The sequence below is a fragment of the Nipponia nippon genome, unplaced genomic scaffold (assembly GCF_047370975.1).
Source record: "Nipponia nippon isolate SJK-2023a ecotype South Korea unplaced genomic scaffold, ASM4737097v1 scaffold_5, whole genome shotgun sequence".
Classification (NCBI taxonomy): domain Eukaryota; kingdom Metazoa; phylum Chordata; class Aves; order Pelecaniformes; family Threskiornithidae; genus Nipponia; species Nipponia nippon.
In genome coordinates this window covers 9977192-9995239 of record NW_028262369.1, presented here as the reverse complement: position 1 = coordinate 9995239, position 18048 = coordinate 9977192, and the positions used below count along the sequence as shown (strand labels likewise).

General features: G+C 39.4%; 1 protein-coding gene across 1 annotated transcript in view; it reads left to right on the top strand.

Moving 5' to 3' along the window:
* DNAH3 (dynein axonemal heavy chain 3) overlaps positions 1-17917 on the top strand; it is a 75045-nt gene extending 57128 nt beyond the window's left edge. Inside the window, exons 54-62 of the mRNA XM_087732051.1 lie at positions 707-932; positions 1262-1506; positions 2958-3074; positions 4154-4308; positions 5080-5247; positions 6714-6856; positions 8039-8243; positions 9516-9653; positions 9837-17917. Of these exons, the coding sequence (XP_087588177.1) occupies positions 707-932; positions 1262-1506; positions 2958-3074; positions 4154-4308; positions 5080-5247; positions 6714-6856; positions 8039-8243; positions 9516-9653; positions 9837-10190 (1751 nt within the window). The 3' untranslated portion in view covers positions 10191-17917. The remainder of the gene's footprint in view (positions 1-706; positions 933-1261; positions 1507-2957; positions 3075-4153; positions 4309-5079; positions 5248-6713; positions 6857-8038; positions 8244-9515; positions 9654-9836) is intronic.
* Positions 17918-18048: the final 131 nt, after the last annotated feature.

Sequence of the window (18048 nt, the reverse complement as noted above, 5' to 3'; positions counted from 1 at the left end):
GACATGCCCCAGTCTTTGTTACAATCCCTCCTCCAGAAAGTTTCCTCCCTCTCAGTTACTAATTAAATGGTGTATATGACCACACTTAAAAACACATCTGTTAAATGTCCTTTAAAAAATAACCACCCAGATTATTTTTAAACCTGGTTTTCTGCCAAAAGAATTGTAATATGGAGCCATACCATAAAGATGTATTTCCAGGAGGTGCTGGTTTTGATGACAAAGCTGGAGCATTATTTTTAACCAGATCTAAAGATCCAGTTTACAGCTCAACCCCATAAAGACTTGTACCCATGCAACAGAGAGCAGAGGCCTGTAGTGCAGGCTGGAACTGAGCACTCAGGGCTAAAGGAGAGGACAGGCATTTAACCTGGCTAGGGGTTTGTTTGGTTTGTTTTGGATTGGTTTTGTTTTGTTTGGGTTTTGGTTTTTTGTTTGTTTGTTTGTTTTTATTTTTGTTTTGTTTTGTTTTTATTACTTTATACACCTAAATTTTAGCATATGCCTCAGAAACACAGTACCTGATATAGCATTTGATGCTTCTGGGTTGTTGAGGTGTTGTTTTTTTTTTTCTCAATTGAGTAAAATATTTGTTGACTTTTGCCCTTTTAATTACATTTTACATTATAAAAATGATGAACATAACATAGATCTACTTTCTAATAGACTTTATGTTTGTTTGCATGTGTGAAACTTGCCATCATAGGTTTGCTAAAATTTGCTGATGATGTTGGTATGGGAGGCACAAGCATTCAAACTATTTCACTTGGACAGGGCCAAGGCCCAATAGCAGCAAAAATGATTTATCAGGCTATTACTGATGGAACCTGGGTAGTGTTACAAAACTGCCATCTTGCAACTAGCTGGATGCCTGCTTTGGAAAAAATCTGCGAGGAAGTTATAGTGCCTGAGAATACCAATGATAAGTTCAGGTAGGAGTTTTACTATTTTGCTCTTTTTAATGGGATTATTTCTTGTTTGCTGAAGACACTAGTAAAAAGAAATGAAACATCTTTTGTGTGAACAACTAAGTATAACATTCATATCGTTTATGTGCAGTGATAAAATAAAGATACCTAATTAGGATGTTATCTTGTCTACCTGTCCAGTATAATCTACTTTATGCCTGCATTTTAAAACAAATTTAGATGTTATTATTCTACTTAAGCAAGTAATAAAACTTAGTCTTCTGCAGATCAATATTGAGGATTTGTCAATATTGATGTTTTTTTGATAATGTGCTTTTCAAAATTCTTTTCAGGTTGTGGTTAACTAGTTATCCATCAGAAAAGTTTCCTGTTAGTATTCTCCAGAATGGCATCAAAATGACGAATGAGCCTCCAAAAGGAGTTAGAGCGAACATTCTTCGATCATACCTTAATGACCCCATCTCTGACCCCGTGTTCTTTAGCAGTTGCCAAAAGCCAGAAATGTGGCAAAAACTGCTGTTTGGCCTTTGCTTTTTTCATGCTATTGTGCAGGAAAGGAGAAACTTTGGCGCACTGGGTAAGATTTAGATTATTTTTCAGGTTGTTTCAAAAAGATTAGTAGTTTTGAAATGCATTATTGGAGTGTCTCTGTGAAACGGCAGTATTGTTGTTAGCAATATTACAAGAGTGCAATGTGTGTTGCACAGAACACAGTAAAGTTTAAAAGCTGTTATTTGCAGGGATTCTTATTCAGGCAAAGCTACTCTTGAAGCTACTAGAAGTGTTACCCTGGGGGAGAAGTAGAAAGTGCCAGTTTTCCAAGCAAATATATTATACAGTAGTTACATTAAATTATAGCTTACTAAATTATTAATTTATTCTTACTAACTACAGTAATTTATCTATCAAATCTAGATCCATTTTAAATTTTCACAATTAAAGATGTGTCATCTTCAATTCTGCTTTTGCTATTTATGTGTATACTTTGTTTTAGCAAAGCTAATGCATGTGTTTACTTGGTGTGTAACTGAAATTTATGTAGCTGCAGTGTGTTGTTCATAACATAGCAACGTAAAGATAGGTATCAGTAAGATTTGTGGTTGGGCTTTTTCTGTAATCTTAAAATATTTAGAAAACTATAGAATTCTGAAGTTTTTCATAAAATGCAGAAATGCATGGAATTATAGTTTCCATTTTTATAACTATGTGGAGATTAGAGTCTCCATTGGTGTACGTGAAGATCTCAGCCTTCCATTCTGACTGAGTCTGCCTTTGTCATAATAGTAACTGTTACGAAATGTTATACTTTGACTGAAAGCCACTGTTCTTATTTTGATAGGCAGCTGCTTGAATAAACACTACACTGCCAGAATGAAGATACTAATTTATTGCTTTAAAGTAAAAATATAATTTTTGTAAGTGACAAAGAGGTCATTTTCAAAAGCAACATCTACTGCTTAATGTGACTAGCTCTCTGGTAGAAGAAAGAGAGTTGCAGCAATAGCCCTAATTTTTGGTTTGTGCTAGGGGTATAGGTTTTCTGAAGGATTGTCTTATCTGAAGTGTTCTCCTGGTTGTTTTTTATTGTATTGTTACTGTGAATGTCATATAGCAACAGCATTAATAGATGGGTAGTTTGATTAAAAATTAAAATCAATCAATGAATTAAAACTCCTGTTCTCATCGTCTCCAGATAGCAACAGATTAGCTGAAGGTACCAAGCAGGTTTGTGTTCTACTTCAGGTAAAACATAATTTTTCAGGAGTGTGTGATGCCAAAATGCCTGTGCTTATGTTTTAATTGTATAGAATGATGGCAATAGTGCCTTAGGACACGATACTGTTATGGAGTCATTTGCTCCCTTGTGCAATAAACAGCCTGGTAAATTCCAGGGCTTCTTCTACGTACTGTCTGGCAGCTCTTATCTTCAGCTCTGTAGTAGCGGTGTAGTAGCAATACCATCATTTCCTGAGCATGGTTATTGGTACAGTGCACCATTGCCCTGTATATCTTTTCTGAACCAAACAGGTTGGAATATTCCATATGAGTTCAATGAATCTGACCTCAGAATCAGTATGCGACAGATCCAGATGTTTCTGAATGAATATGAAGAAATCCCATTTGAAGCTCTGACGTATCTAACAGGTACAGGATTGCACCCTCTAACATGTGTTGACTTTGCTAGGCACTTTCATCTGGTACAGATATCATCAGATAAACTGATGAGTTCTTGACAAATTGAGTGGATTCCATTCAGGTTTACTTTCTTGGCCTTCCACATACAGACAAGTTGGATCCCAAGCCCTCAGATGTCATTGCTGTCTTGGCTCATATATAGCTAGAAGAATTACTAATGGTCCAGCAACCCTCCTAGTCTTTTTTTCATATATGTCAAATAAAAACATCAATGGCCTCTGTTTCACCTTAGCTGATCAATATGATCCTGACACAGTAAGCATTGGCCGTTTACCAGAGGATGTGATAATACTTATCAGTTTAAAGCAGGAGGTGTTGACTTGTGTAAATAACCTGGTTGTTGTGGCTATTCAGTTCTCTTTCTCAGATAGCTGCTTCTTGGCACATCCTTTGTCAACTTCATAAAGATCATTCCTGATTTTTGCTAATATTATGATTAGCTTTATGAAAAAGAATTTCAGGAGTCAGGATTAAAGGAATAACTGTGAGCTTTTAGCTGTTTTCTGTACTTTATGTCAGTGTAAACTTCCCCTCATTGCTTGCCCATTACTTAAATCTCTCCAACCCCTTCTGCACAGGGGTATTGCATATTTGTGATCCCTTGTTTTTTACTGTATACATAATTAATCAGGTTAAGTTTGCGTGAAAGGAACAAGACAAGAATCAGCTATGTAGCACTGTCCCGATTTTGACAGTTCTAAAAATTCTTACTAATGAGAATTTCAAGCAAAAGAGCTGTCATTTAAAACATGAGATTATTTACTGTGGCATGAGTAGCAGTTTCTCAGACCAACTCATAGTGTTCCCTAAACCTTTTGTCAATCAAGACACGCAAATTTGGCCCATAGTTCCAAAGGTGTTAAAGTGCCTAATTTCCATTGAAGCAATTGAAGTATACAGCCTAAAAACTCTTGAAGATCTGGAGCTTCAGAATTTCAACTTACTGGAACTATACATTATTGCAAAACAATTTTTATTTGTTCATTAGCTTCCAATTTTTCATCCTGGTTTTCTTTGTCCTTTCCCAGGGGAATGTAACTATGGAGGTAGAGTAACAGATGATAAAGACAGGCGTCTTCTCCTGTCCCTTCTTTCCATAGTCTATAGCAAGGATATAGCGCAGGACAAGTATATGCTTGCACCTGGAGATGACTACTACATACCACCACATGGTCCGTATGAGGTGAGAAGATAACAGATGTAAATTCTCTCTGAGTTATTGGGGAAAAACCTTATCTACACTCTACTTTGATATGCTGAGTACAACAAGTAGAAAATGAAAAACGTAAGATCACAAAGCCATGCCAGAATATATCTTATGTATGCAAAATGAATCTGGTACCTAATATCTAACACACCCCAATGGAGATGTAGTGATCATCCAGTATTCTGATGTTTGTTGATGCAAAGAGCCACCCCTGTGCAGGTTTCCAGTACAGTTCTAGAAAGCCAATAGGAGTCAGGCTTCAGGAATTTACAGGGTACTTCTGCAGCCTCTTGCAACCACTTTTGCCTTCAAAGCAACGATCAGGATGAGGAGGTGGAATGGCAGGTATATACCCAATTTTCATCCCCTTTTTCCCTTCTACCAGCTGCATAGAGAGAACGAACGTGCTCAAATCCCACTTATTTGTGTAGCCTGCCATTGTAGGGGTGATACATACAGCATCCCACCCTCTTCTGTGACTCCTGCCAGCATTTCTTGTATATTTCTAATGTACATTTCTTTCTCTTGCTAATTACATGAGGGTGGTAAGAACAACGCCTCAGTGAGTCTTTGAACTATTCAAAACTTTCATATTTATCTCTGTGGACTAAGTAAATTCCTGGATGCATTTAACTGGGAACTTATGTGTTTGATTGTAAATGGGAATGTTCTGTCCAAGTTGGGCTTACGGATCATTTATTAATATATCATTGCATGATTTCTGGTATCTAAATGTTTCTTTTACAGTCTTACATTGAATACCTGCGAAGTTTGCCAATTACAACACACCCTGAAGTGTTTGGACTTCATGAAAATGCAGACATCACCAAGGATAACCAGGAGACTAACCAGCTTTTCAGTGGAGTGCTCCTGACTTTGCCTAGAGAAGCAGGGGGAGGTGGGAAGTCCCCTCAGGTAACTGGGGAAGAAAGATCAACTTGCACTCTGGAAAGGTGCCTTTTCCTGTCATGACCTAGGTCTCAGAGTAATCCAACACCTCTCATCACATGACTGTGGCACTGGGAGTAGACGCGAATGTCCCTGTAGAGAAGCAGACAGATTTGGCATAGAAGAACCTTTAAAGATGGAAGATACCCTAATGACTTTGAATTCAAATAGGCTAATACCACACAACCCCACCTGGTTGAGTCAAATATGTAGTAGAAAGTTTCTTTGATATTTTGTGTCTTAAAATAAGAGTGAAGTGCTTCACTTCAGTCATGAATTGTAGTTAGAGCACAGTTAACAATCACAGTTGGTAAAGCACCTCAAGTCACATCCATCTCTAGGCAATTTTAAAGTATGACATTTAATTCCAGTCTACAAATTCCAATGATGGAGATTCATGCACTGGCCTGACCTCATCCAGCAGTGGTTATATGACCATCCCTGCCGTTCTCACTAGGGGTCAGACTCCAGAGTGCCAGGAAATTACATCAAATCATCAAACATCAGGCAACCAATATAAGCCCATTAGAGGCAAAAGTTGTGTTCCTGGTGAAGTCTGTGCTATAATGGCACTTCCAGTCTGTTATTACTCATTGAATGCTTGGATTTTGAGATAAGATTTTTTGCTTCCTCTTGGCTGCTTCAGTTTCTACACTCCCAAACACGTAACTGTGTTTGTGACTTGTGTGGCACAAAGAAAGGGGGCGGTTTGGCAGAATGGAATCACTTGGACATGGACCTCACTGTCATCTACCCCTCCATGGGACCTGGTTGTGAAGATGCTGGGAATTTCCTTCCTTCATCCTGTCCTGGCAGCGCAGGTTACTCAGGCCAAATCCATGCCCCTTTGAGACATAAGTAAATGACCTTTCAAGCCCCTCAGATTTGACATCCTATATTTCATACACAAGTGGATTCTTGAAAAGTGGGATCGATGGAGCCTCATTTCCTGTGGGGTTGTCTATTAATCGTATTCTCTGATGGAAAATACCCCAACGCCCTATCATACCTACTTCCATGTGCTGTAAGTAAAGCTTCTCTCATGGCTGGGATATTCATATTGTCTTCCCATCATTTTCCCCATGCTGCATACTTTGTCTTTTCCTTCATTGTGGCAGTAGTAGGATTATGCTTGTCTGCCCTGCTGCCTGTTTCCTTGGAAGTTGCCTAAAACCTTTTTGCAAATTAAACTGAAATTATTAACAAATTTAAAATTATTAAGAAGGGAAAAGGAGCAAGCAGGCACATGCAGAGACAGACAGGATGATGCACAAAGAGCATGTAAGCATTATTTCTTTAGGAAAATGCACTAAAATACCTATGTGGTTATACAGAAAAAATATAAAATCTATAGTGTTTTGTGGAATTTATTGAATAAAAATAGGCGGGAAAAAAAGGGAAATTCCTCATTCACTGCAAACTTGTGATTTCAGGAAACTGTTGAAGATTTGGCGCAGGACATCCTATCCAAATTACCAAGTGGCTTTGATGTTAAAGAGGTTATGAAGGTATACCCAGTACTTTATGAACAGTCCATGAATACAGTTCTTAGGCAAGAGCTAATTCGATTTAACAGGTATGGCTCAGTGTTTTGTGTAGCACTACTAATACTGAAATATGCTTGTGTTCATCAGTGCTAGCCACTCACAAGTCTTAAACAGTTATAAGCCTTTTATAGTACATTGTTCTTAACATGATAGCTTCTGCTTTGGGTGAACCTTATAAAAAGACTTGAAAGCTGCAGCTGACTACCTGAATATAGAAATAGTACCTATATTCTTGGACTATATGACCTTAAATCAGATTTGAGTTTGTTGTGTTGAGGCAGGGCAGCATACTTTATTCTTTTTAAGTCACACCCCGGCCCCAATATTCACAGCACACTATGTTAATTAGCATTATAATCTTTAAAGCTCTTGTCTCTTGATTTCCCTTGTCTAGAATGGGACACTATCTTTCATTTCTCTGGGTGTGTCTTTTCTTTCTTTGCTTGTGCTGGTTTTGGCTGGGGTAGAGTTAATTTTCTTCATAGTAGCTAGTATGGGGCTATGTTTTGGATTTGTGCTGACAACAGTGTTGATATTTCAGGGATGCTTTCGTTACTGCTGAGCAGGGCTTACAGAGAGTCAAGGCCTTTTCTGCTTCTCACCCCACCCCACCAGCGAGGAGGCTGGGGGGGCACAAGAAGCTGGGAGGGGACACAGCTGGGACAGCTGACCCCAACTGACCAAGGGGATATCCCATACCATATGACGTCATGCTCAGCATATAAAGCTGGGAGAAGGAGAAGGAAGCGGGGGACGTTTGGAGTTATGGCATTTTGTCTTCCCAAGTAACTGTTACGCGTGATGGAGCCCTGCTTTCCTGGAGATGGCTGAACACCTGCCTGCCGATGGGCAGTAGTGAATGAATTCCTTGTTTTGCTTTGCTTGTGTGCATGGCTTTTACTTTACTTATTAACCTGTCTTTATCTCAACCCATGAGTTTTCTCACTTTTACACTTCCGATTGTCTCCCCCATCCCACTGGGGCAGGGATTGAGCGAGCGGCTGTGTGGTGCTTAGTTGCCGGCTCGGGTTAAACCAGAACATTGCTTTTCTTTTTTTGTAAGAGTTTTGATAACTACAGGTGAGATAAGGAATTTCTGACAGGACATTTACCAGCTTTGATCGGCCCTTCATTCAAGTTGGACTCAGATGTCTTTAGCCAGATAGTAAGAAGTAAATAATGAGACGACAATTTCTTTTTTTTATCTTAAGGCTCACTGAAGTTGTTCGGAGCAGCCTCATTAATTTAGGCAAAGCCATTAAAGGCCAAGTGTTGATGTCATCTGAACTTGAAGATGTTTTCAACAGCATGCTAATGGGAAAAGTACCATCAATGTGGGCTGCCAAATCCTACCCATCACTGAAGCCACTGGGAAGTTATGTGTCTGATCTCCTCTGTCGTTTGGTCTTCTTCCAGGTATGCTAAACTGAGACTGACAGGTCTAAGGACTCAGTAGTTGAAAGCTGAATGGGTGAAATGTGTGTCAGTACTGTCCTCACTCAGCAGTACCTTTATAGCTCCAGATTGTGAACTACTTGCACGTACTCATGACCAAATATATACTGTATTAACAGCATTGGAATTAGCTGGGCAATTGCTCAGCAGGGTGAGTTGGGAGTATAATCTTTTGGTGCTAATCCAGCATGGCATTTGGTAGTTTCCATTTTTCTATTTCTAGAAGGTGCGTTTTACTTTGCATTGATGCCTTAATGACTTCCCTGCTCAAAGAACACTGAACCAGGTGTGAGAATGCTTTAGAAACAGTGCATAACAGGCACTATTAAATTTTATATATGTGACTATAAATCTCTTTCAAGTTTAATAAAAAGTGACACTGCTTCCACACACTTTTTGAACAAGCTATTTTATTCTTTACTCACCCTTCCATTATTTCCCTTGCACTCCTAGTGCTCTCTTTAAATTACTTAAAATTTCAGATGTACCTTAAATAGCTGAGGTACTGAGATGTAGTGGAACCCCATACAAGTCAGCCGAGGAGAAAGCTAGAAAGAAGTGTCTCAAAGATTTGTATAAGCAGCAGAGTTTCCTGTTTCCTGGATCAGAGTACCATATGGGCTTCTTTTGACTCCAAGTGGCTTAGAGTAGTGTGGGGACATTCTGCTCTTGCCTTGTTTTTCCCGCTGCCTTTGTGATACCCAACAAATATCTCCTTGTCTGGCATCTTTGTACTGGAGTGATTTCCTCTACTAGGATCTGATGGGTTGGCTGTAGTGAGTGCCCTCACAGTGATCGGTGAAGATACTATGTAAGAAAATTTGGCCTTTTTTCATGTTAGGAGGTTGGTGTTTGCAAGACTGTAAAAGAAGGTATATTGATAAAAGTGTCCAAATTCAATCTTTTTTTTTTTTTTTTTTTTGCTGGCTAGTATCTAGACTTACCAAAAGATGCTTATGCTACTTTCTGAAATTTCTTTCTTAGTAGCATTGAGTTCTGGTTGTTTCAGAATGAGTGATTATTTTTGTTGTCATCATAAATAACTGACTTCTGTGATTTGTTGTCTCTGAAAAATCTAGAACTAATGGTAGTATCCAAAAGGTCCCATCAAGGTTTAGATCTCATTGTGCTGTTTGAGTGTATCTGAAAAGACATCCTTTTTCTGGTGAATTGGCACAGTGAAGCCACAGAATGTATTTTTTTCTTATGCTTGTTTTTTCTCTCCATATTCAGGATTGGGTTATCAATGGGCCACCCACAGTCTTTTGGCTCTCAGGATTCTTCTTCACTCAGTCTTTTTTGACTGGTGTTTTACAAAACTATGCCAGAAAATACACCATCCCAATTGATGATATTGGATTTGAATTTGAGGTAAGAGAATGCAGAGGAATTCTGTTTTTCTTGGAACAGCTTGAAATGCGTTCTGGGGCAGCAAGGAATAGAGTTTTCAAATGAAAAGAAATTTTATTTAAAGGAGTAATTTCAGACTATCGCTTATAGGATTTAATATACTCCAGACAAAAATAAAATCAAGCAATGGTTTAATCATTCTAGGTGATGAAACAGGAGCACACGATGGAGAAAATGCCAGAAGATGGGGCTTATGTGAGAGGCCTTTTTTTGGAAGGTGCACGGTGGGATAGAGAATCCTTGGTAATTGGAGAATCGCTTCCAAAAATCCTTTATGATTCTTTGCCCATAATTTGGCTGAAACCTGGAGAAAGTTCCAGATTTCCTCATATGAACATCTATTCATGCCCTGTATACAAGACAAGTGCAAGAAGAGGTGTCTTATCCACTACTGGCCACTCAACCAACTATGTTTTCTCAATTGAACTCCCTTCAGACAAGCCCCAGAAACACTGGATAAATCGAGGTGTGGCAGCACTATGCCAGTTAGACGACTGAGAGTATGCAAGTCAAAACGCTCACATTTTGTTATTAAAAGATATACTTTACTCCCCAATGGCTGCATTTTTTTTTTATATCAGGATTTCCTTCTGACTTCAAAGCAGCTCCCAGTTTCTTTGGTTTGGTTTTTAGCCATTATCAGCCACTGAGCAAGCGTGAGTGAAAATAGAATACTACAAATAGAAACTTATTTCAAAGGCCTGGGCTTTATTTTCCAATAGATCAGAATGAACAGAACTCCCATCAAACTGTGTGCCACCCACGTCATTACAAATCTTGTGAAATCCTAATATTACCACCTAGCTGCTATCATAGGGCTTTTATTTTTTAATGAAATTGGGCCCAAAGAGTTTTGCTGCTGATTTTAATGGGAATCTAATCCACAACTCTTGCAAATAGGACTCTGTGGATTTGCCTACCACTTCTGTGTCCCAGGAGTATGTAGGGCAAGGAGGGAGGAGATGAGACTAGTCCATTGTCAACATGTAAAACCAATCCTCAGCTAGAATGACCTGCCAGAGCTGTATTATAAAACTATATAGTAACTGACGCTCCTTGAAGGTGTGCCTCAGAATTTCCATGGAAAACTTGTAGACAGCACATGCATTAGGAACCTGCCATTTCTCAGAGCAGTATGCTTGTCTCATAATTTTTAAACTTTTTTTATTTCAGTATTATTTACCTACATATCCCAGGTGCCTGATAAATGGAGCTGTTTTCTTTCTCCCATAGTCTCATTTTACTTCCTTGTCTTGCCCTCTTCCATGTTGGACTAATAACCACCTGAAATTTTGCATTTGTTTAAGCCCTTTCATCAGAGAAGCTCAAAGTAGCTTGCAAACATTAATTAAAAATAAAATAGCCTGAACATCTTCAAAGAGCCATGCAGTCATTAACTAATCCCCACAGCATGCCAAGAAGGTACTAAAGATGGATCATTAGACTTGTTGTGTACACAGTACAAGAGAAGCACAAAGATCAAGGCAAACATTTAAAAAAACAACAACCCACTGCATAAACATCCACTGATTTGGGATCTTGTTGGGTTTTTTTTTTTTCATTGCCCAAATTGCAGCATTTTAATGACTTGCTCGAGGCCTCACAAAGTCAGAGATGCAGCTATAATTCAGCCATTCCCAGTATCCTGCTACAATCCTTCAGTGATGCTGCTACAACTCATTAAAACATGGTTCTTGTCGTAGGAATTTATCTGTTGTGTTGTGCTTAGCTGTTACAGGTGGAAACAGCGTTCATTATTGTTTTATTAACCACTGGTTTGTTTTATATAGATACTAATAAAATAGTAACTTTTAAGAATGGTAACATACAGGTAAGCAAGAAGTGTTACAGGCACGTTGTACAGTGCTGCTCTGCACAAAGATATGCACAGGTAATTAGTACAGTATTTTCATGTACCATATGTACCATATTCAATGCCTCATTAACAGTACAGTATACAGGCATTTGTTGCATCATTATTGTTATGTGGTGACTAGGGCAAAGATGTCAGGCCAGGACACTTAATGGATATTTGTTTTAATAAAGGGGATGGAAATGTGCAGGTGTTTCAACTTACTGATAGGAAGAAACTACTCTTAACAATTTAGACTAAATTATATTTGGCACTTATAGCAAAAATAAAACTTTTTTGTAAATGTTACAGCACAGTCATCCAAACAGACAACAATTTTTGAGAAGAGAATCATGTTTCAGAAGATCTGTAAATAAATTAATTAAAATTGGTTCTTTAAAAAAATTGTCTTTTCTTAGGCTTCATAAGAGTAACACAGATACTTTGCACTTTTCATATAATTAAAATTAGCTGAAATTTACTACATACTTAAAAACCATTGTGGTAATTACCACATTTTTGAATGGCTGCATCTAATTGTTGTTGTTATCACATTAACAATTCAGATCACTAGTTAGGTCACTGCGGCATCAAAGATAACAGACGAGTCACGAGCTTCCTCTTATAGGTGCTTTGCATGCAAGCCAAAGGGACTGGACCTGGCTGTTAGATCCTTCCCTATGGATTGATCAGTTCAGTCATAGAATCATAGAATCGTTTAGGTTAGAAAAGACCTTTAAGACCATGGAGTCCAACTGTTAACCTAGCACTGCGAAGTCCACCACTAAACCATGTCCCGAAGCACCACATCTACCTGTCTTTTAAATACCTCCAGGGATGGGGACTCAACCACTGCCCTGGGCAGCCTGTGCCAGTGCCTGACTACCCTTTCGGCGAAGAAATTTTTCCTAGTATCCAACCTAAACATGCCCTGGTGCAGCTTGAGGCCATTTCCTCTCGTCCTATCACTCGTTACTTGGGAGAAGAGGCCGACCCCCACCTCGCTACAACCTCCTTTGAGGTAGTTGTAGAGAGCAAGAAGGTCACCCCTCAGCCTCCTCTTCTTCAGACTAAACAACCCCAGCTCCCTCAGCCGCTCCTCATAAGACTTGTGCTCCAGACCCTTCACCAACTTCGTTGCCCTTCTCTGGACACGCTCCAGCACTTCCATGTCCTTCTTGTAGTGAGGGGCCCAAAACTGAACACAGTACTCGAGGTGCGGCCTCACCAATGCCGAATACAGGGGCACTATCACCTCCCTGGTTCTGCTGGCCACGCTATTCCTGATACAAGCCAGGATGCTATTGGCCTTCTTGGCCACCTGAGCACACTACTGGCTCATGTTCAGGCGGCTGTCAACCAACACCCCCAGGTCCTTTTCAGCCAGGCAGCTCTCCAGCCACTCCTCCCCCAGCCTGTAGCATTGCATGGGGTTGTTGTGATTCAAGCGCAGGACCCGGCACTGAGCCTTGTTGACCCTCACACAGTTGGCCTCGGCCCAACGATCCAGCCTGGCCAGGTCCCTCTGTAGACCCCTCCTACCCTCCAGCAGATCAACACTCCCAGCCAAAACTCAGTGTCATCTGCAAACTTACTGAGGGTGCACTCAGTCCCCTCATCCAGATCATTGATAAAGATGATACTAAACAGAACTGGCCCCGATACTGAGCCCTGCGGAACACCACTTGTGACCGGCCACCAGCTGGATTTAACTCCATTCACCACAACTCTTTGGGCCCAGGCATCCAGTCGCTGCTCTTAAAAGGATCTTTCCATTTAGATTTGAGCTTATGCATGCAAGTGACTGGTGACAGCTTACCTCTCGCTGCTGAGGCCCTGCTGAAAGGGAAGCTGGGGCAACAGTAGAGTATCATTCTTAAAACACTAAAATGAAGAGAAGTTGAAATTTGAGGATTGAGTTTCTCCATCCGTCTTCAGATAATGCTAGTCTTGCAAACACAGTCCTCTAAATTAAGCCATTTTAAATTAAAAGCCATATTCACTAGTATATGCTAGCTAAATTACATTTTATGCAGATAAATTACTTATAAACTGTTGGAAAATACGGTGGGATAGCTTGCCATGTGGGTTTCTTGTTAATGCCTTTTTGTGAACAAACACTAAGGGATAGTTTATTAAATGACACAGTTGTGGTTCTTGTGAATATATAGTGGCTTTGCTACTACATTGTGTGCAATGTCCTTGTTACTGTGTTGATTTTCTAAATGCTTCTTCTGTGTTAATGTTTAGGTTTGAGATGAAGGCATCTCTTAGAATGTAATTAAAGATGTATTTCAAGCTTTTGTAGATGTGACCAAAATATACAGGTAAGAGGGAAGTCTGTAAAAGAGGGTTCATGCATCTGCCAGTTGCTATGCCCCCTTTGCCAGGGAGCGGGCATGGCTGAGTTGCTTTAGTTGACGATTACTGAAGTACGTGATTTCCTGAGCTGCCCTCACTATTAGAGAAAAAGTAATGGAATTTACTGTTGAGGGGTATCTGTCTTAGAGATGTTTTTCTGTGGTTCTTTGAAATGAGCTTCCCAGCCTTATTTCCTGCGCATTGTTTAGACCTTCCTGAAGAATGACAAGCTGGCTAAACATTGGAATTCACAACCTTTCTTGGCTGAGATGCATTAAAAAAAGGCAACTCGGCTGTTAGTCGGACATGATCAAAATGTGCAAAATTTTTGGACAAATGAAGTACCTTCTAATAGTAGTATTAGAATTCTTGGCTTTACAGGTTTAGTATTTCCATTTTTTAATTAGAAACTCTCATTAAACAAACCACAGAAAACACTTGTAATTACTGCAAATCATAGATCCACAGCCTTGCTAATAACTCAAAGCAGATGGAAAAAAATGCAGTATACAGACATTACCGAGCAAGACATATTTTTTTCCTTAAAAATAGCAGAGACAGATTTTCAGCTAGGGGTGCTATAAGACAGATAGGGTTAGTACATTTTCTTAGGAGATGGAAACCTTTCTCTTATCTGTACAAAAATCCATTTCAGAAACAGAAAGTACTATCTCTGTTGATTTTAACACTGTTGGGCTGTTAAAGGGAAAATTATACAATGAAAAAGCAAAAGACAACACAAAGGCCCCAAATTCTTCTACTTAGGAGTTCCTATAAGCTAGAATGTTTTGCCTAATAGGATTAGGAAAATTAGTGAAAGGTGCAGGTCTCTCCTGTAATTAGCATTCTTGAAAATGAATTTATAGGTATGATCAAATAAGTGACCTTTCTGTCTGTGGATAAAAGATGTATGTTACTGACATAATTTCTGGTGGATACATAGTAGGGCCCCAAGAGAGTGAGGTCCAGGTTGCCTTATTTTATCCAGATCTAAAAAGCATTACAAGAACAAAGTTGTATTAGTAGGAAGATAGATCAGATAGATACCCTAATCTGTCTTAACCTGTTTCAGTTCCATGATACTTCCCTTGGAATAGATTGGGTCACTGCTGCGACTTAATGAGCGTTTCCTCACCCCTAGACAACACTGAGGGGGTACATTCAGTAAGCAGGTGCCAAGTCCCTCTTCTGAAATGATGGTGTGCTTGCTGCTGTTAGCGTTAATTTTGGTTTCATAAGCACAGGGCTTCATAAATTACAACCTTACTAATGATGGAGTTAGGGACAGAATTTCTAGAGAGGAAGTGTTATTTAGATATTCAAGGCCAGACACTGTGCCAAGAAATTACTGCTGCATTGCCCACCAGTTACCTTGCAGGAGAGTTTATGCAACTGACTCAGGATTTTTATTTCTAAAGAATATAAAATTAATGTCATCTTTTTATTCTAAATTATTCTAAAGCTTCTCCTGACTAGTGTGATAAATTGGAAAGAGACAGTATTTACTGGAAGGGGAGTAAGAGAAAGTTAAGGAAGTACAGGACAGAGTATATACTGACTGATTGAATCCAGTGCATTACAAACTCTTGAGAACACAGAGGTATTTTTGGACATCTTTTTGCAAGTAAAATTAATGTGTAGGAATGACATATTGCACCATTGCTGGGATACTTCTTGACGGAAGTTATACAGTCCTTGGACTTTAATACAATGAGTACCAGTTGAGACATCTGCCTACCTGCTGGACTGAGTTGCAGATGAAATTTTTTAATGAAACTCCCTCAAAATGGTAGTTTGCCAGTCTGAGCTCCAAAAACAAAGGGCTCTATTTAAGGCAGATTCTCTTTTCCATACAGAGTTTAACTTCAGCTGTGAAAGAAGTGTTTTGCTCTCCAGACTGGACAAAAGAGCTGATCTAATCCTTCCTTTAGCTGAACAGCCTGAGGTTTTAACAAATTTCAGTCTTTGCCTTCTGGTACTGGAAAATAATAAGGATCAGGCACTGGTTAAAAATTTCTCAAACACTTATTTTGAAAAATTAATGGGCGTTTAAAGCATCTCAAATAATGTGATGCTGTTACTGCAGTTCAACTTACTGGCTTTTCAGTTAAGCAAGTGGCTACTCATTTGAGTTACTTAAGGCTACTTGAGCCTTTTTAAAATTGCGTATTTATGCTTCCCTTCAGAAATAAACTCAGACTCATGTTGTTATTTCAATTTGGTGTAAACCTTCTGGAATTTTAGGGATGTTCTTTTGAAATAATCTAAATCTTACGGTATGTGCTCAGGAAAAAGTTCTGACTATTAATACAGACAGTAAATTTAGACTGCTCATTTACATAGCTGTTTATTCACCTGATGAGTCACAGCATCAGTACCTTCATTAGTCACACGAATTTTAACAATTAAAAAGATTCAAATGATAGTTTAATGACAAAGAATGAGCCTAAGCTTCCATTCAAAACCCTTGTCTCTGCACATTTTGGGGTGGCTCAGTTGACACATCTCTACACTGGTGTATCAGAACGAGGATAGGAAAAGACTGTATTTGGACTTCTTTCAATGAAGGATTAAGCAGTGTGTATAATCATGTTATTTTGTACCGTCTTTATTCCAACCCCCTTTTCCTAGGCTAAAGGAGTTTTGTTTTGTGTCTTCCTGGCAGCAGTAAATTTGCAAAGCTCCCACTGACAGGCAGAACAATGGCATTTTACATGTTACTTCCCACATGAGGCATTCCCAGGAAATAATTATATAGCAATAGATACCTTTGTGGACTGCAGCCATAAAGGGTAGTGAGAAGTTGGGCTAGCCAGTACCTGTCATGCTGACTCGCTGTTCTCATTGTTTCCTTGTACTTTCTCATCCGCTTGTATTTTTTTCGCTCTTACAACTATGTTCTTGGGGGACAAACTGTCATTCTGGTCTGCACATGACCAGTTTTAACTTATTTTTAAGGTAGACAAGAATATTTCTTTGCCATTGTCTATTAGGGCTTGGAGAGTTTAGGATGAGTTGCAGAGCTCAGAAGATGAGATTTCATTGGTTTTGCCCACTTTAATAGGAAATAATACACACTGCATTTTTCAAATTTGCTTTTTTGCCACCGTTAACTTCTGGTTGGAATAGGTCACTGCTTATACCCTCTGTCCTTCAAGCAGCTGCGGGCTGTGCTTACGTACAGTGTGGCTCTTGTCCACAGCTTGGTCTCATTGGTACTACTAGCCTGAAGGACAGAAGGCTCCACTAACTGTCCTGAAGAGAATTTGTAAACAGCCTAGTAAAGCCAGAGGACTCAAAAGGAGCCAAAACAATTGGTGGCCAGTGAGGGGGAAATTAATTTCTTTTCACTTCCATTCATGAGGCACCTACAAAACAGAAATACCCCTCGAACTTAAGAGACTGAAGAGATAGTTGTAGATACTTTCTTTTAATAAAGCTGGGGTTCTGTCCATAATGTAAGAGTTAAAACCTAACACTAAAATGATTGTTGAGAAAGCCAGTGTGCTGATTATGTTGAAAAGCTAACCATGTAAAAATGCACAGTGAAGACACCCAAAGCATCTTAAGCTTGCTCCCAGTGATACCCTGAAGGGAGAGTTTTCAGTCAGTCCATACGTGGGAACCTGGGGAACCCAACACTGGAATGTTTTACTCCGAGTTGTGTAATGGCATTCCAAACTTTGCATTTCACGTCCACACCCTCTCCAAAGGAAAGGGGAAAGAAAAGCTGACATAGAGGCTCTAGGCCACTCCTCTGCAGCTTGCAAAAAGGAAAAAGAAGGAGTGGTGGCATTTCTGGTGTCTCTTTGCTACTGTCCATTTAGAAACAATACTTCACCATAAGGATCCTATGAAACTGGAACGTTTCTCCAGGGGCAACAGGCAGAGCAGGGACAGGAGAAGCAATGCTGCTGCATGATGCAGTCACCGTATTCCCACTTGCATTCGGAAACTCTGGAGGCACTGTGTCTGCTTGATTCTCCTGGACTTTCTTGATTTTTGCTGACCCTTACACAAGGCACTGCCTTGAATCACAATTGAGCATGTATAATCTTCAAACCACCAGAGAACCCTGCTATAGACTAACAGAGTTTGAAAACTTGCTGTAATTTGTCCTGATGTCAAAGTAATCTTCGTATC